The 14,016-nt window shown below is 49.2% G+C and overlaps 1 protein-coding gene across 2 annotated transcripts in view; it reads right to left on the bottom strand.

The window, feature by feature from the left end:
* Positions 1-14,016, bottom strand: part of SNX29 (sorting nexin 29) — a 609,178-nt gene that overhangs the window by 500,933 nt on the left and 94,229 nt on the right. The window contains exons 10-12 of one of the 2 annotated variants that reach the window (XM_030924514.1): positions 11,259-11,377; positions 6,482-6,551; positions 2,504-2,586 (exon numbers count right to left, since the gene is read on the bottom strand). In XM_030924514.1, the coding sequence (XP_030780374.1) occupies positions 2,504-2,586; positions 6,482-6,551; positions 11,259-11,377 (272 nt within the window). Of the gene's footprint in view, positions 1-2,503; positions 2,587-6,475; positions 6,552-11,258; positions 11,378-14,016 lie in introns of both variants that reach the window. The other variant, XM_030924515.1, reaches the window with a different exon arrangement.

Genomic DNA, 14,016 nt, shown 5'->3' with positions numbered 1-14,016 from the left:
CTGTTCCGTTTCAACCCCTACTTTTCCGGCACAATTCTCTTTTGGAGCAGCACTTCCAAAAGGCTGGGCGCAGGGGCTGCACCCAAATGGGCTTTCCCCGCACTGCTGAGCACCCCACTTCTGGTCTTTCTGGTGGTTATGGAGCTTCCCAGCGCTATCAAGACTGAGATGCTTGACATAAACCAGGGCCAAAAAGAAGCAGCACCCATCTCTCTTTTGAACAAGGAGAGTGGGTCTCAATCAGAACCCAGGGCAGGCAACCATGCCAGGCACACTTAGTAATAATTTCCTTCCATTGTCTTCATTTTACAGCGATCTGCTATTTTGATTAACTCATAGTGACTCTCCATTTACAGTAGTGAGATAAAGTTTCCTTTTTCAAAAAATAAAGGTATTCAAGTTTGTTGAAGTGCATCATTAAAAGTAAACTATAGTCTGGGCATGGTGGCTCACGCCTGTAATCCCAGCACTTTGGGAGGCCGAGGCGGGCAGATCGTGAGGTTAGAAGTTCAAGACCAGCCAGGCTAACATGGCGAAACCCCGTCTCTACTAAAAATACAAAAATTAGCCAGGTGTGGGCCTATAATTCCAGCTACTCGAGAGGCTGAGGCAGGAGAATCACTTGAACCCAGGGGGTGGAGGTTGCAGTGAGCTGAGATCGTGCCACTGCACTCCAGCCTACGCAACAAGAGCAAGACTCTGTCTCAAAAAAAAAAAAAAAAAGTAAACGGTAGTAGGCCACGCACGGTGGCTCACACCTGTCATCCCACCGCTTTGGGAGGCTGAGGCGGGTGGATCGCTTGAGCCCAGGAGTTCAAAGACCAGCCTGGACAACATGGTGAAACCTCACCTCTACAAAAAAATAAATAAATAAAAATGAATAATAAAGTAAACTATAGGGTAAGTAACAGTACTGTGGTAAACAAAAGATTGACCAGTGAAAAGCAGCCAGCTACATACTCACCCACCCCGTGTCCCACAGGGACGAGTGATCTATTAACATCTGCTCAGCCGAGTTCAGGGCTGAGCAGCGCCACAGTAAACCACACACGCTCATTATACAAAAAGTGCGGCCAGCCGTTCCCACGTAGCAGCCTCACTGTGTCTGCTCACTTCCTGCTTCACCCTTGAGTCAAAGAATGCTGGATGCCTCCCAGACTCTTTCTTCCTTCCTTCGCAACAAAAACTAATTTCTTTTTTATCAAGAACAATTGCCCCCTCTGCAGCCACGGGGGGCCATGAGATGAGTGCTGGCCCCAGGCACTAGTGGTATACGGTGAGCACCTTCTAGTGACGGTGGGGGGCTTCACCGTTTTTGTACCAAGAGCCCATTCTGTAGTCTAGGAATAACCATGGGCTCCTTTTCAGGAAAATGTAGTAAAACATATAAAACATATCATATCACAAAGGAAACCAATTACATCAAAACAGAATGATCACAATTGAAGAAAACACTATATTTCACCCAGAGCTAAATGAAAAACATGGTAATTTCTTCCCTGTCCAAGCTCAGGCCCCTGAATCCTGTATGTAGAAACAGACAAAGTCTCCCCTTTGCCCTCTTCTCTTTCTTGCCGCCTGGACTGAGAATGAAATGGCTGGAGCTAAACTGGCTATTTTGGCCTACGAGGCAAGACAGGAGGAGTCTCAGTCTCTGATGGCCGTGGAGCCACATGCCAGCCCCAGCCTGCCTACCTCTGCGTAGAGAGAAATTTCCATCACATCTCCTTAACCATGAGAACTTCAAGAAAAGTAGATCTGAACGACTTCGTATACAAAAAAATAAACCAACTGTTGGTTTATATAACAGTGTCTGCCCACTTCCTGCTTCACCCTTGAATCAGAAAATGCTGGGTGCCTCCCAAACTCCTTCTTCCTCCCTTAGCAACAAAAGCTAATTTTTTTTTTTAATTGGGAACAAGTACCCCCTCTGCAGCCAAGGGAGGCCACGGCACAAATGCTGGCTCAAGACGCGAGTGAGATACCAGGAGCACCTGTCGGTTTATAGAACAGTTGGTTGATTCTTTGTCACACGAAGCCATTCAAACCTAGCCTTCCTTGCTATATCTCTAAAAATTTTTCTAGGTAGTAAAATTGGAAACAGTTGAAGCCTGATCATTAGCAAAGTTTAATCATCTTAGAGAGACACATTCTTCTTCACTTACAAAATGAGTCCTCCAGAGTTACAAAGGAAATCCAACCAGAATAGGTCCTCTGTAGCTAACTGCGTTATGGGAGGCAAACCCCGAAACATGGAACCACAGAATTCTACGGCAATGCAGCTCCACCCCTAAGGCACGCCTGTGCGCACACGCCCAAGTGCCATGCATTAACCACAGTTCTGGAAATTCACAAGCACACACCACATCTCCAGTCTACAACCAGGGATGTACATACCTGACTTGAACCCACAGTCACAGGGCTATAAGCACAAAGGCACTGCCATGAGACATGGGCCAGAAGTCATCCCAGAGCTGGTGGAGGTGGCTGCGAAAGTACTTACTAATTGTCATGGACTCTGGCACTGAGGCAGAAGGTAACAGGCTGCTCAGAGGACTTCCGTGGCCTGGAGAGCTGGCTTCCACGCTAGAAAAAAGCAGGCAGGAGGAAGTTACACGCAACTATTGAAAGTACACACCCTCACCACTCCAAAAGCTAGCAGAGGTCGGTTTACTCCAGTACCTCTACCAGAAGGGATAGAAGAAGCCATCGGAAATTAGTCAGGCCTCGTTATCTGCAGATTCCGTATTTGGAAATTCATCTACGCACTAAAGTTTATTTGTAACCCCAAAGTCAATACTCAAGGTGCTTTCACAGTCATTCATGAATATGTGCAGAGGCCAATAATTTCGGTCCCTAATGTGCATGTTCTCAGCTGAAGTCGAACAGCTGGGACCTCAGATCTTACACCATAAACAAGCATCCTCTTTGCTGTCTGTTTACTGCCATGTTTTCAGCAATTTTTTTTTTCACTTTTCCTTCTTTTGTGCAATCTTGGCCCACTGTAACCTCCACCTCCTGGGTTCAACCGATTCTCGTGCCTCAGCCTCCCAAGTAGCTGGGATTACAGGCCTGTGCCACCACACCCGGCTAATTCTTGTATTTTTACTAGAAATGGGATTTTGCCACGTTGGTCAGACTGGTCGCAAACTCCCGACCTCAGGTGATCCACCTGCCTCAGCCTCCCAAAGTGCTGGGATTACAGGTGTGATCCACCATTCCCGGCCTTTTTTTTTTTCCACTTGATTTCGTTGTTTAAAATGTCCCCAGGCACAGTGCTGAAGTGGTAATGCCGACAGTTCCTAAGCACAGGAACGCTGTGATGTGCCGTATGGAGCTAATTTGTGAGTTAAAGACGCTTCATTCAGGCATGGCTTACAGTGCTGCTGGTTGTGAGTGCAACGTTAATGAATGAACCGTATACATTAAACAGGGTGTCTTTAAACAGGAACAGACATAAACCAGGTTATGTATTGATCAGTTGATAAAAATGCTGTGACCAGGCCAGGTGCGGTGGCTCTCACATGTAATCCCAATACTTTGGGAGGCCGAGGTGGGTGGATCACATGAGGTCAGGAGTTCAAGACCAGCCTGGCCAACATGGCAAAACCCCTTCTCTACTAAAAATACAAAAATTAGCTGGGCGTGGTGGCACATGCCTGTAATCCCAGTTACTCGGGAGGCTGAGGCACAAGAATCACTTGAACCCAGGAAGCAGAGGTTGCAGTGAGCTGAGATCTCACCACTGAACTCCAGCCTGGGCAACAGAGCAAGAGTCCATCTCAAAACCAAATGTGTGTGACCAGAGGCTCAAATCATCCTAACCATGTACTTCCCTTAGGAGCACTGGTTCAGTCTTCACGGCAACTTTATAGAACATAACTACTGGGAATAATAAGAATCAACTGTATGTTTACAAATAATTTACCTGAAAAATAAAGCTTAGTATCTTTGGTGAGAACAGCCCAGTCATCACACGGTTAACAGAGAGATATACACACACACACACCTCCGCCCCATGACTAGAAGGAAAAGTACAAAAACATCAACAACATAATGGAGTTGAGGGTTAAGAGTGATTTTCTTTTTTCACTTACTGCTGCATTTTCCAACTTTTTTTTTTTTTTTTTTTTTTTGAGAGGGAGTCTCTCTCTGTTGCCCGGGCTGGAGTGCAGTGGCCGGATCTCAGCTCACTGCAAGCTCCGCCTCCCAGGTTTACGCCATTCTCATGCCTCAGCCTCCAGAGTAGCTGGGACTACAGGCGCCCGCCACCTCGCCCGGCTAGTTTTTTGTATTTTTAGTAGAGACGGGGTTTCACAGTGTTAGCCAGGATGGTCTCGATCTCCTGACCTCGTGATCCGCCCGTCTCAGCCTCCCAAAGTGCTGGGATTACAGGCTTGAGCCACCGCGCCCGGCCCAACTTTTTTTTTTTTTAAGACAGGCTAGAGTACAGTGGTGCGATCTCAGATCACTGAAGGCTTGAACTCCTGGGTTTGAGTGATCTTCCCACCTCAGTCTCCTAAGTAGCTGACACTACAGGTGTGCACCACCAAATCTGGATAATTTTTGTTGTTGTTTGTTTTGTAGAGACAGGGTCTCACTACCTTGCCCAGACAGGTGTTCTTGAACTCCCGGCCTCAAGTAATCCTCCCACCTTGGCCTCCCAAAGTGCTGAGATTACAGACATGAGCCACCATGCCTAGCCACATTTTCTAACATCAATAGCAAAAATAGACCACGCCCTGGAAGGGTCTGGCAACACCAATTCCTTCTGACGCTGAACTAACTGGGACGAGCTTCCTACGAGCAGTGTCATTTTGAGAGAGCAGAACCCTTGCCTGTTCCAGGTGAGACCATGGCGCCTAACATGGCGTACAGTAGTCAGGAAGTTCCACTCTAGAGCTAAGGTTGAAAATAAGGATGTAATAGAACCCTGGGACCCCAAATTACAACCATGAGGAGAGACAGAAGAAGAAAACCGTAAGCGCAGCAAGGATGGCAGTGGCATAAGAAAGACTTTGGTGTCCATACTGGTTCTGCCACCAAGCATGCAGGGTCTCGCTCTGTCACCCAGGCTAGACAAAAATGTTATGACCAGGCTGGGCGCGGTGGCTCGCGCCTGGAATCCCAGCGCTTTGGGAGGCCAAGGCAGGTGGATCACATGAGGCCAGGAGTTCGAGACCAGCCTGGTCAACATGGGGAAACCCCGTCTTTCCTGAAAAATACAAAAATTAGCCGGGCATGGTAGTGGACATGTGTAATCCCAGGTACTTGGGAGGCTGAGGCAGGAAAATCGCTTGAACCCAGGAGGCAGAGGTTGCAGTGAGCCAAGATCATGCCACTACACTCCAGCCTAGGTGACAGAGTGAGACTCTGTCTCCAAAAAAAAAAAAAAAAAAAAAAAAAAAACAGGTCAGGTGCAGCGGCTCATGCCTGTAATCCCAGCACTTTGGGAGGCCGAGGAGGGTGGATCACGAGGTCAGAAGATCAAGACTATCCTGGCGAACATAGTAAAATTTCGTCTCTACTAAAAATACAAAAAATTAGGCAGGCGTGGTGGCAGGCGCCTGTAGTCCCAGCTACTCCAGAGGCTGAGGCAGGAGAATGGCGTGAACCCAGGAGGCGGAGGTTGCAGTGAGCAGAGATCGAGCCACTGCACTTCAGCCTGGGCGACAGAGTGAGACTCTGTCTCAAAAAGAAAAAAAAAAAAAAAGAAAGCATCAAACAACTTGGGACAACTCAATTTCCCCTTGAGATATTTTATTTGAAAAAAGAAAAAGAAAACCTATATAGTGCTTACTACCTGCCAGACAGCATACAAAGCACTTCACAAATGCTATGTAATATCTAAATGGCTTAAATATACAACACTAGGATTGTCAAATCTTGTTATCAAATATCAACAAATATTTAAATTAATAAAATAACAATACAGGAGGCACCCAGATATGCCCCAAAAGGTGTTGACATTTGACATCTACCATCTCTTATACAGTCTCTCTGAGGGAGTAATGACCTAAGACCTTTGGCAACTGCATCTTCTGTGATGTAAAGACTAAATCTGCTCACACCTAGCACTTTGGGAGGCCAGCACTTTGGGAGGCCGAGGTGGGCAGATCACCTGAGGTCAGGAGTTCGAGACCAGCCTGGCCAACACTGTGAAACCCCATCTCTACTAAAAATACAAAAAAATTAGCTGGGCATGGTGGTGTGTGCCTGTAACTCCACCTACTCAGGAGCCTGAGGCAAGAGAATTGCTTGAACTCAGGAGGCGGAGGTTGCAGTGAGCCAAGACTAAGCCACTGCACTCCAGCCTGGGCGACTAAAAAAAAAGACTAAATCTGAACATAAAAGTGAAGTAAGCCCTTGCCCTTTAATCCTAGCAGGTGCACTCCTATCTTTAAAAAAGAATAAAATGCACAGCTGTGAATAGGACGTTTCAATGCCGAAGGTAACTGGGTTTCTCAACATTAACCTGTACCGAAGTCCAGGATCCGGGAGAACGTGGTCCTCTGGTCCTGTGCCGTTCTCCAAGCTTCCGAGGGGGGCATCTGTGCAGAGACAGCAATGACAGAAAGAGGTCACTTTTCTCATTCCGTTTTCCATAAGACAAAGACACAATGCAGACATTGGCTCATCTGCTACATCACTTGACTAAGAAGTTTTTCTCCATCTTGCCTGCGTGCTGGATTTTAATAAGCTATTTCCTGTTGTTCAGAGATCATCTCAGACTTGGCATCAGTCACTGTAGAAACAGAAAGCCCTGGCTGGGCGCAGTGGCTCACTCCTGTAATCCCAGCACTTTGGGAGGCCAAGGCGAGTGGATCAGGAGGTCAGGAGATCCAGACCATCCTGGCTAACATGGTGAAATCCCGTCCCCACTAAAAATACAAAAAATTAGCTGGGCATGGTGGTGGGCGCCTGCAGTCCCAGCTACTCCAGAGGCTGAGGCAGGAGAATGGCATGAATCCGGAAGGAAGAGCTTGCAGTCAGCCAAGGTCCTGCCACTGCACTCCAGCCTGGGTGACAAAGTGAGACTCCATCTCAAAAAAAAAAACGAAAGAAAGAAATAGAAAGCCCTATACTAGGCCGGGCATGGTGGCTCACTTCTGTAATCCTAGCACTTTGGGAGGTCGAGGCAGGTGGATCACCTGAGGTCAGGAGTTCGAGACCAGCTTGGCCAACATGGTGAAACCCCATCTCTACCAAAAATACAAATATTAACCACGCATGTTGGTGCATGCCTGTAATCCCAGCTACTTGGGCGGCAGGAGAATTGCTTGAACCCTGGAGGCAGAGGGTGCAGTGAGCCAAGATCGCGCCATTGCACTCCAGCCTGGGCAACAAAAGTGAAACTCCATTAAAAAAATAAAAAATAAAAAAAAAAGCCCTATACTTCCCTTTAACCTGTTTTTTTTTTTTTTTTTTTTTTTTTTTTTTTTTTTTTTTTTTGAGATAGGGTCTCACTCTGTCACCCAGGCTGGAGTGCAGCAGTGTGGTGTGATCACTGCTCACTGCACCTTCAACCTCCCAGGCTCAAGTGGTCCTCTTGCCTCGGCCTCTCAAGTACCTGGGACTACAGGTGTGTGGCACCATGCCCAGCTAATTTATTTTTTATTTTTTTGTAGAGATGGGGGTCCCACTATGTTGCCTAGGCTGGTCTCAAACTCCTGGGCTCGAGCAATCCTTCCACCTTGGCCTCCCAAAGTGCTGGGAATACAGATGTGAGCAACTGTGCCTGGCCTGTGACATTTTCAACCTTGAGCCAACGAGAATTACGCATGAAGTCCGTATTCAGAACCAACGTCAGAAACCAGGTATAATCAATCAGCTTGCTGTTAAGACAAAAACTGCTCCTGCTTGTAGTGCCTTGAGTAAGACACTAGGGGGCAGCATGGTCTAACTGCTGACAATGTCTGCAGCTTTCTAAAAAGGTCACTTTTCCCTGCATTAAGTGCATTTAGGAAAGACATTCACAAGAAGTGGGGCCATAAATAGTCTCTGGAACTAACAGGCTAGTGACTTAAAGGCACCAGTGTGTTCAAAGATGACAAAAGTCTGCTAAGGTGAGGAGCCCTCTATGTGGGAAGTCTCCATTAAAAGATGAAGTGCTTCCAGAATGAGAGGGAATGTCAGAATGTCGCTAAGGGAGGAAGATGTCCCTTAGAAAGGACAAGAGGCAGAAACGGAGCAAAAGGAATGGAGTCTCAGGAGAAATGCTGACAGTGGCCACCTGGGCAGGCAGACAGTCTTGGCACCACTCAGCCCCACAGCTCCCATGGAAATGGGGCATCAGGACAGAAGGGACTTGATGCAACCTGGCGTTCCAATCAGGCTCCCCATTCCCCTGGATCTCAGTCCAACATCCTGACACAGCCCCGGAATAGTGTTCCTTCCTACGCCACGTCCTGGCCCTGTGCGCAGCCCCCGGGCTGTCCCAGCTTGCAAGCCCTGATAGTATCGTTACTGCAGTGAAAGGAAATGCCGGCTGACGCCTGCATACATCATCTCCACAGAGTGCAATCGACAGCAGCTGGAGCTCGGGTCCCATCAGCAGTGAGAAGATGGAGCTGAGTCTGCGAGCTGACTGCCGGGTGTGGGGCCACGGGAAATGTGCAAGGACTCTAGAGGCTGATGGGGCGTTACCTTCCCTGGAGACACCTGCCCAGAGGAGGAGGAAGAGCTCTGGGTTCTCTAAGACCAAAGCCCAACATGCACAAAAAAGGTGACCCGGATGTGTGATGGTTCAGGAGGGCCCAGCTAAGCGGCATAGGAGCTGCTGAAACAATCAGATCACCTACCGCAAGCACCTCACAGTCCCACAATAATTCAGGAACCCAAATACAAGGTCCCCTCCGTGGGGAAAGGGACAGGGAGAGCAGGAAATTGATTCATGAGACAGAGGCTGTGAACATACATTCAAAACTCCCCAGGGGTCCTAGACACACCCTGGGACCACCAGCTCTCTCCCAGCCCCTGCCCCTCCTCAGATGACCTGCATCTACACTGCTGCTGAACAGGCATCGGCAAGGTCACCAACCCCCTAACCTTTGGCTATTTGGACCAAGGATGGTCTACAAATGCAGGACTTCTGCAGCCTGGCCTGCAGACATGAGCTAGGCCTACGAGATTGTCACTTTTAGGGGACCTCAACTGAGACCCAGTGAGAAATTCCAGTTGGTGTGGAAGGTCATGTGACTGAAGCAATGCTGTGGGCCAAGGAGGGCGTGAGAAGGAACAGGGAGCAAAGATGGACTAGAAAAGGCCGGGCACGGTGGCTCACGCCAGTAATCCCAACACTTTGGGAGGCCGAGGAGGGTGGATCACCTGAGGTCAGGAGTTTGAGATCATCCCGGCCAATATGGTGAAACCCAATCTCTACTAAAAATATAAAAAAAAATTAGCTGGGCATGGTGGTGGGCGCCTGTAATCCCAGCTATTCTGGAAGCTGAGACAGGAGAATCGCCTGAACCCAGAAGATGGAGGTTGCAGTGAGCCAAGATCACACCACTGCACTCCAGCCTGGGTGACAGAGTGAGACTCCATCTCAAAAAAAAAAAGATGGACTAGGAAAAGAGGAGATGGGCAGACCCCCATGAGGAAGTGGAGGGAGGCCACATGAGAAAGATGACAGCACCCCACCAAGTCAAGAAAGGCCCCTCCACGCCAACGCCCCAGCTCCTGGGCCACAGACAAGATGTCCATGAAGCTCTCACCAGGGGCCTTGGCATGTGCCTGGCACCTTCCCCAGATTAACTCAGGGCACCTTCACCGTGGATCTCAAAGGGAGCTGATATAATCACACCCCCACTCTCACAGGACTGTGGTCAAGAGCAGATGAGTTCATCAGGTCCAGCCACATCGCAGTGCAGGATGCCTTCAGCTTTACAAATTCTGGCTCTCATTGTCACTGTCATCCCCAGTTTCCAGATGAAGACACAGTAACTGACAGACAGGAAGCATTCGGCCTCATTTAACAGCCAGGAATGCTGACACTCGGAGCAAAAAAGCACTCAGGCTTACACAACTTTCTAGAGCTGGTACTGCATCTGACTGGCCCCAGTCCTGCTGCCAGTGACTGTCCCCGCCCTGCCTCTGTGCTTGACTAGTTTGAGTAGGTTTCTCCTCCCTGCCAAGTGACAGGAAGAGTCTATACCCCAGCTCAGAATTTCAACAGCTTCCTGAGTGATTGGTGGGCTCCAGTCATAATTTCCTAAATCTGGGCCCAGACAAGGGACATTCACTTCCTAGGAAAACGAGGAGGTGCTTAAGTGGGTTGGGTCAAGCCTTCTCTGACCCAGCAGTGCTCTGGGGTCAGGGACAGCAACTGGGCACTTCTCTGAGCCAGACACTGCCAGCTGCACTACACTGCACCCCACGGGCCAGTTGGGATCAACCACGTCCTCCCCATGACCTGCGCTGAAGAAAGCAGTAACAAACCACATAGGCACGTGCTCAACCGTGTGGAACGGCAGGAAAACGCTGACCCACACCAGAGATGTTTTATTTATTTATTTATTTTGAGATGGAGTCTCACTCTGTCGCCCAGGGTGGAGGACAGTGCCATGATCTCGGCTCACTGCAACCTCCACCTCCCGGGTTCAGGCGATCCTCCTGCCTCAGCCTCCTGAGTACCTTGGACTACAGACACACACCACCACACCCGGCTAATTTTTGTATTTTTAGTAGAGACAGGGCTTCACCATGTTGGCCAGGCTGGTCTCAAACTCCTGACCTCAGGTGATCCACCCACCTCGGCTTCACAAAGTCTCGGGATTACAGGCATGAGACATCGCACCTGGCCCAGAAACAGCTTTTAACCAAGCTACTTCCTGATCCCCAAGCACTTTTCTGCACAGGGTGGCAGGGCCTTTACAGACAGGGGTTCAGTTACCTTCTTGCGTCTCCAAAGAGGTAAATCATGGTCACTATTTGCGGTCAGTTTTTAAACGACCAAGTTCAACGAGCCACTGGTAAGGGAGAAAAACGGGCCTGAGGGCCCTGGTGACTTGCCAGCCGGTTCAGCCCAACACTCATTCCAACGGAGCACCTCAGGATACCCAGGTTCAGGTAGAGAAGCCAAGCCCTCGCTCACTTCTGCATCTCATTGAGCCCCACCTGGCCCTGAGCGCCATCCCCCACCCCCCTCCTGTGCCTCCCAGCTCCCATTCCTACCTGTCCAGGGAACTCAGATATTGCTGCTGCTTCTCAAAGCCAAAGCTCTTATTAGAGGAAAAGAGTAATCGGGAGACACCCACCTGCTGGGCTGTAGGAGCCCACGCCGCTGACAGGGAAGAGGATGTCTGAGTCATTGTGCAGCACCTTCAGCGGAGCCCAGCTGTGCATCTGGGAGAGGCAGGTGTTCCCATCCAGTGGCCTAAGGTGAAAGAACGCAGCTGCAGGACAAGCCAAAGAGCCCAGAGGCCTCATGATTCACCAACAAGCATCCACATCGCCCTCTTGAGAACTAACCAGGCCACCACAGGGCTGAGAACAGAAGGAGGTGTGGGCTGGGAGGAGCGTGGAGTCCAGATCCAGACCTTTTGCATTTGTTCTCTCAACCAGTGTTTATCGAGCACCTATTCTATGCCAGGTACTGTGCTCCCTACTGGCGGCAAAAAAGCCAGTGAACAGTGTTGATCCTGCCCTCAGGGAGCTTACAGTCTGCTGGGGAGCATGAACATGAATCAAATAACCCTGCAAGAAGCTGGAAATGGCAGCTCAGATCGTAGAGGAAGGTCATGGAAGGCTGCCTGGAAGAAGCAGGGCTTGAGGACGGAGCTGGCCCAAGCTCTGTTCCTTCCCAAAAAAAGGAATAGAGACTTGGGGGAGGGGACAGCACATGCATCACAGGCCATCTGCTCCAGGTTCCGAAATGACAGCAGTCACCTGAGCTGGGGCTAGTGCTGCTCTGCCTCGCTGTTTCTGAGCCCCTCATGGGTAAAAGGACAGAATCAGACCAGTCACGTCTGGGTCCCTTCCAAGAAAGGGGGTCGGCTCAACTATTAACCAGGCTCATATGATCTGTTATATTGTCACCTTACCCACAAAGTACAAAACTCTAATGCGTGCCATCTTCGTAACGCCAGGCGGTGTGGTAGGGTTTGTTTGGGAGTAATGGCCCCTGCCTCTGAGCAATCAAGAAATGTTAATAAATACCTGGAGGTATTTTTGCAGTATAGTCGTCACCCAGTATCTGCACTCCATCTGTATCAACCGTTTCAAAAACCCCCTGCAAATTAAAACCCCCTGCAAATCTGAGGATGCTCAGTCTCTTGTTTTGTTTGTTTTTAGAGTCAGGGTCTTGCTCTGTTGCCCATGCTGGAGGACAGTGGCACAATCACAGTTCACTGCAACCTTGAGCTCCTGGGATTTGGCAGAGCCTCCTGCCTCAGCCTCCCAAGGAGTTTGGACTACAGGCGTGAGCCACCATACCCGACTAATTTTTTGTTTGGTTTGGTTTTTTGTGAAGACAGGGTTTCGCTATGGTGTCCACGCTGGTCTCAAAATCCTAGCCTGAAGCGATCCTCCGGCCTCAGCCTCCCCAAGTGCTCGAATGACAGGCATAAGCCACCTCGCCTAGGCTAAAGACCCCGATGTAAAATGGTGTTGTATTTGCATAAGCACATCCCCCCACGTATGTACTTTACGTCATCACTAGATTGCTTACGATACCTAATAAAATCCAAATGCTATGTAAATAGTTGTTACACTGTATTTTTATCTGTATTATTTTTATTGGGGTTTTTTTGGGGTAATATTTTTGATCCACAGTTGGTTGAAACCATAGAGGCAGAACCCATGAATGCAGAGTCCATGGAGGCAGAGAGCCAGCTGCACTGTAAGCTTTTTTTTCTTTTTTTTTTTTTTTTTAAAAAAAAGCCTGTCTCCCAAGCTGGAGTGCAGGGGCGCAATCTCAGCTCACTGCAAGTTCCGCCTCCCGGGTTCATGCCATTCTCCTGCCTCAGCCTCCCGAGTAGCTGGGACTACAGGCGCCCACCACCAGGCCCACCTAATTTTTTATATTTTTAGTAGAGACGGGGTTTCACCATGTTAGCCAGGATGGTCTCGATCTCCTGACCTCGTGATCCACCCACCTCAGCCTCCCACAGTGCTGGGATTACAGGCGTGAGCCGTCGCGCCCAGCCCGTACTATAAGGTTTAAACATCATATTGTATCTCAGTAGATAAAGAAGACCAAAGCAGATCATAATCATATCTACTTAAGAAAGGAAGGAAAGTGGGGAGGGAGGGGCAAACAAAGGGAAGGGAAGCAAAAGAAGAAAGAATGTGTGGCTTGTCCAAGGCTATCAGCCCTGAGCAACAGAACCAAGGCTGTGGGACTGGAGCCCAGGTCTTCCAAATTCAAGTGCACTGAGTCTCTCGTCTCCTGCCCACAAGTGACATTACTTATATAGTTTATTTTAGAGTTACTCTAAAATCCACAAATAGTTTCTGTAATAGACCACAGAGTACATATTTCAGGCTTTGGGACATACTCTTCTTTGTTGGTATCTCTTAACAACTCTTTAAAAACGAAACAGCCGTTCACTGCTTGGGGGTGGATTTGGCCTGCAGGCATGGTTTGCCAGCTCCTATTTTAGAGGCTTGTCAGGTAGAAGTCTCCTTTCAGCCCTCTCTAGCTTTTGGCCAGACATCTGGCACAGAGCGAGAAGCGCAGGAGTAAATAATCCAGCAGAATTTTGCAAGACGGATCATTCAACCATGCCCGTAACACAATGAGGCTTTCAGACAGCAGGATGGGGGCAAAAGAAGAGCCACTCCCGCCGGTGTCGTGGCAGCACACCAAACCTGGGCAGAGAACCAGGTGAACTTGGCTGTGCCTCTGGAATCTGTCAAGAGGTGCCCTCCTGAGGCTCTGACCCGGCCACTGGTGACCACAGGGCAAGCACCCAGAGGTGGTCAGGGGCGCCCTTTCAGGAGAAGGCAGCAAAAGCAGCCAGACCTGTCTCAGCCACTCCACTGCTTCCGGGCAGGTGCGACGTTCTGCTGGTT

Source organism: Rhinopithecus roxellana, chromosome 20, assembly GCF_007565055.1.
Source record: "Rhinopithecus roxellana isolate Shanxi Qingling chromosome 20, ASM756505v1, whole genome shotgun sequence".
NCBI classification, from domain to species: domain Eukaryota; kingdom Metazoa; phylum Chordata; class Mammalia; order Primates; family Cercopithecidae; genus Rhinopithecus; species Rhinopithecus roxellana.
Note: the sequence above shows the minus strand (reverse complement) of the source record. Positions and strands in the feature narration are given on the sequence as shown.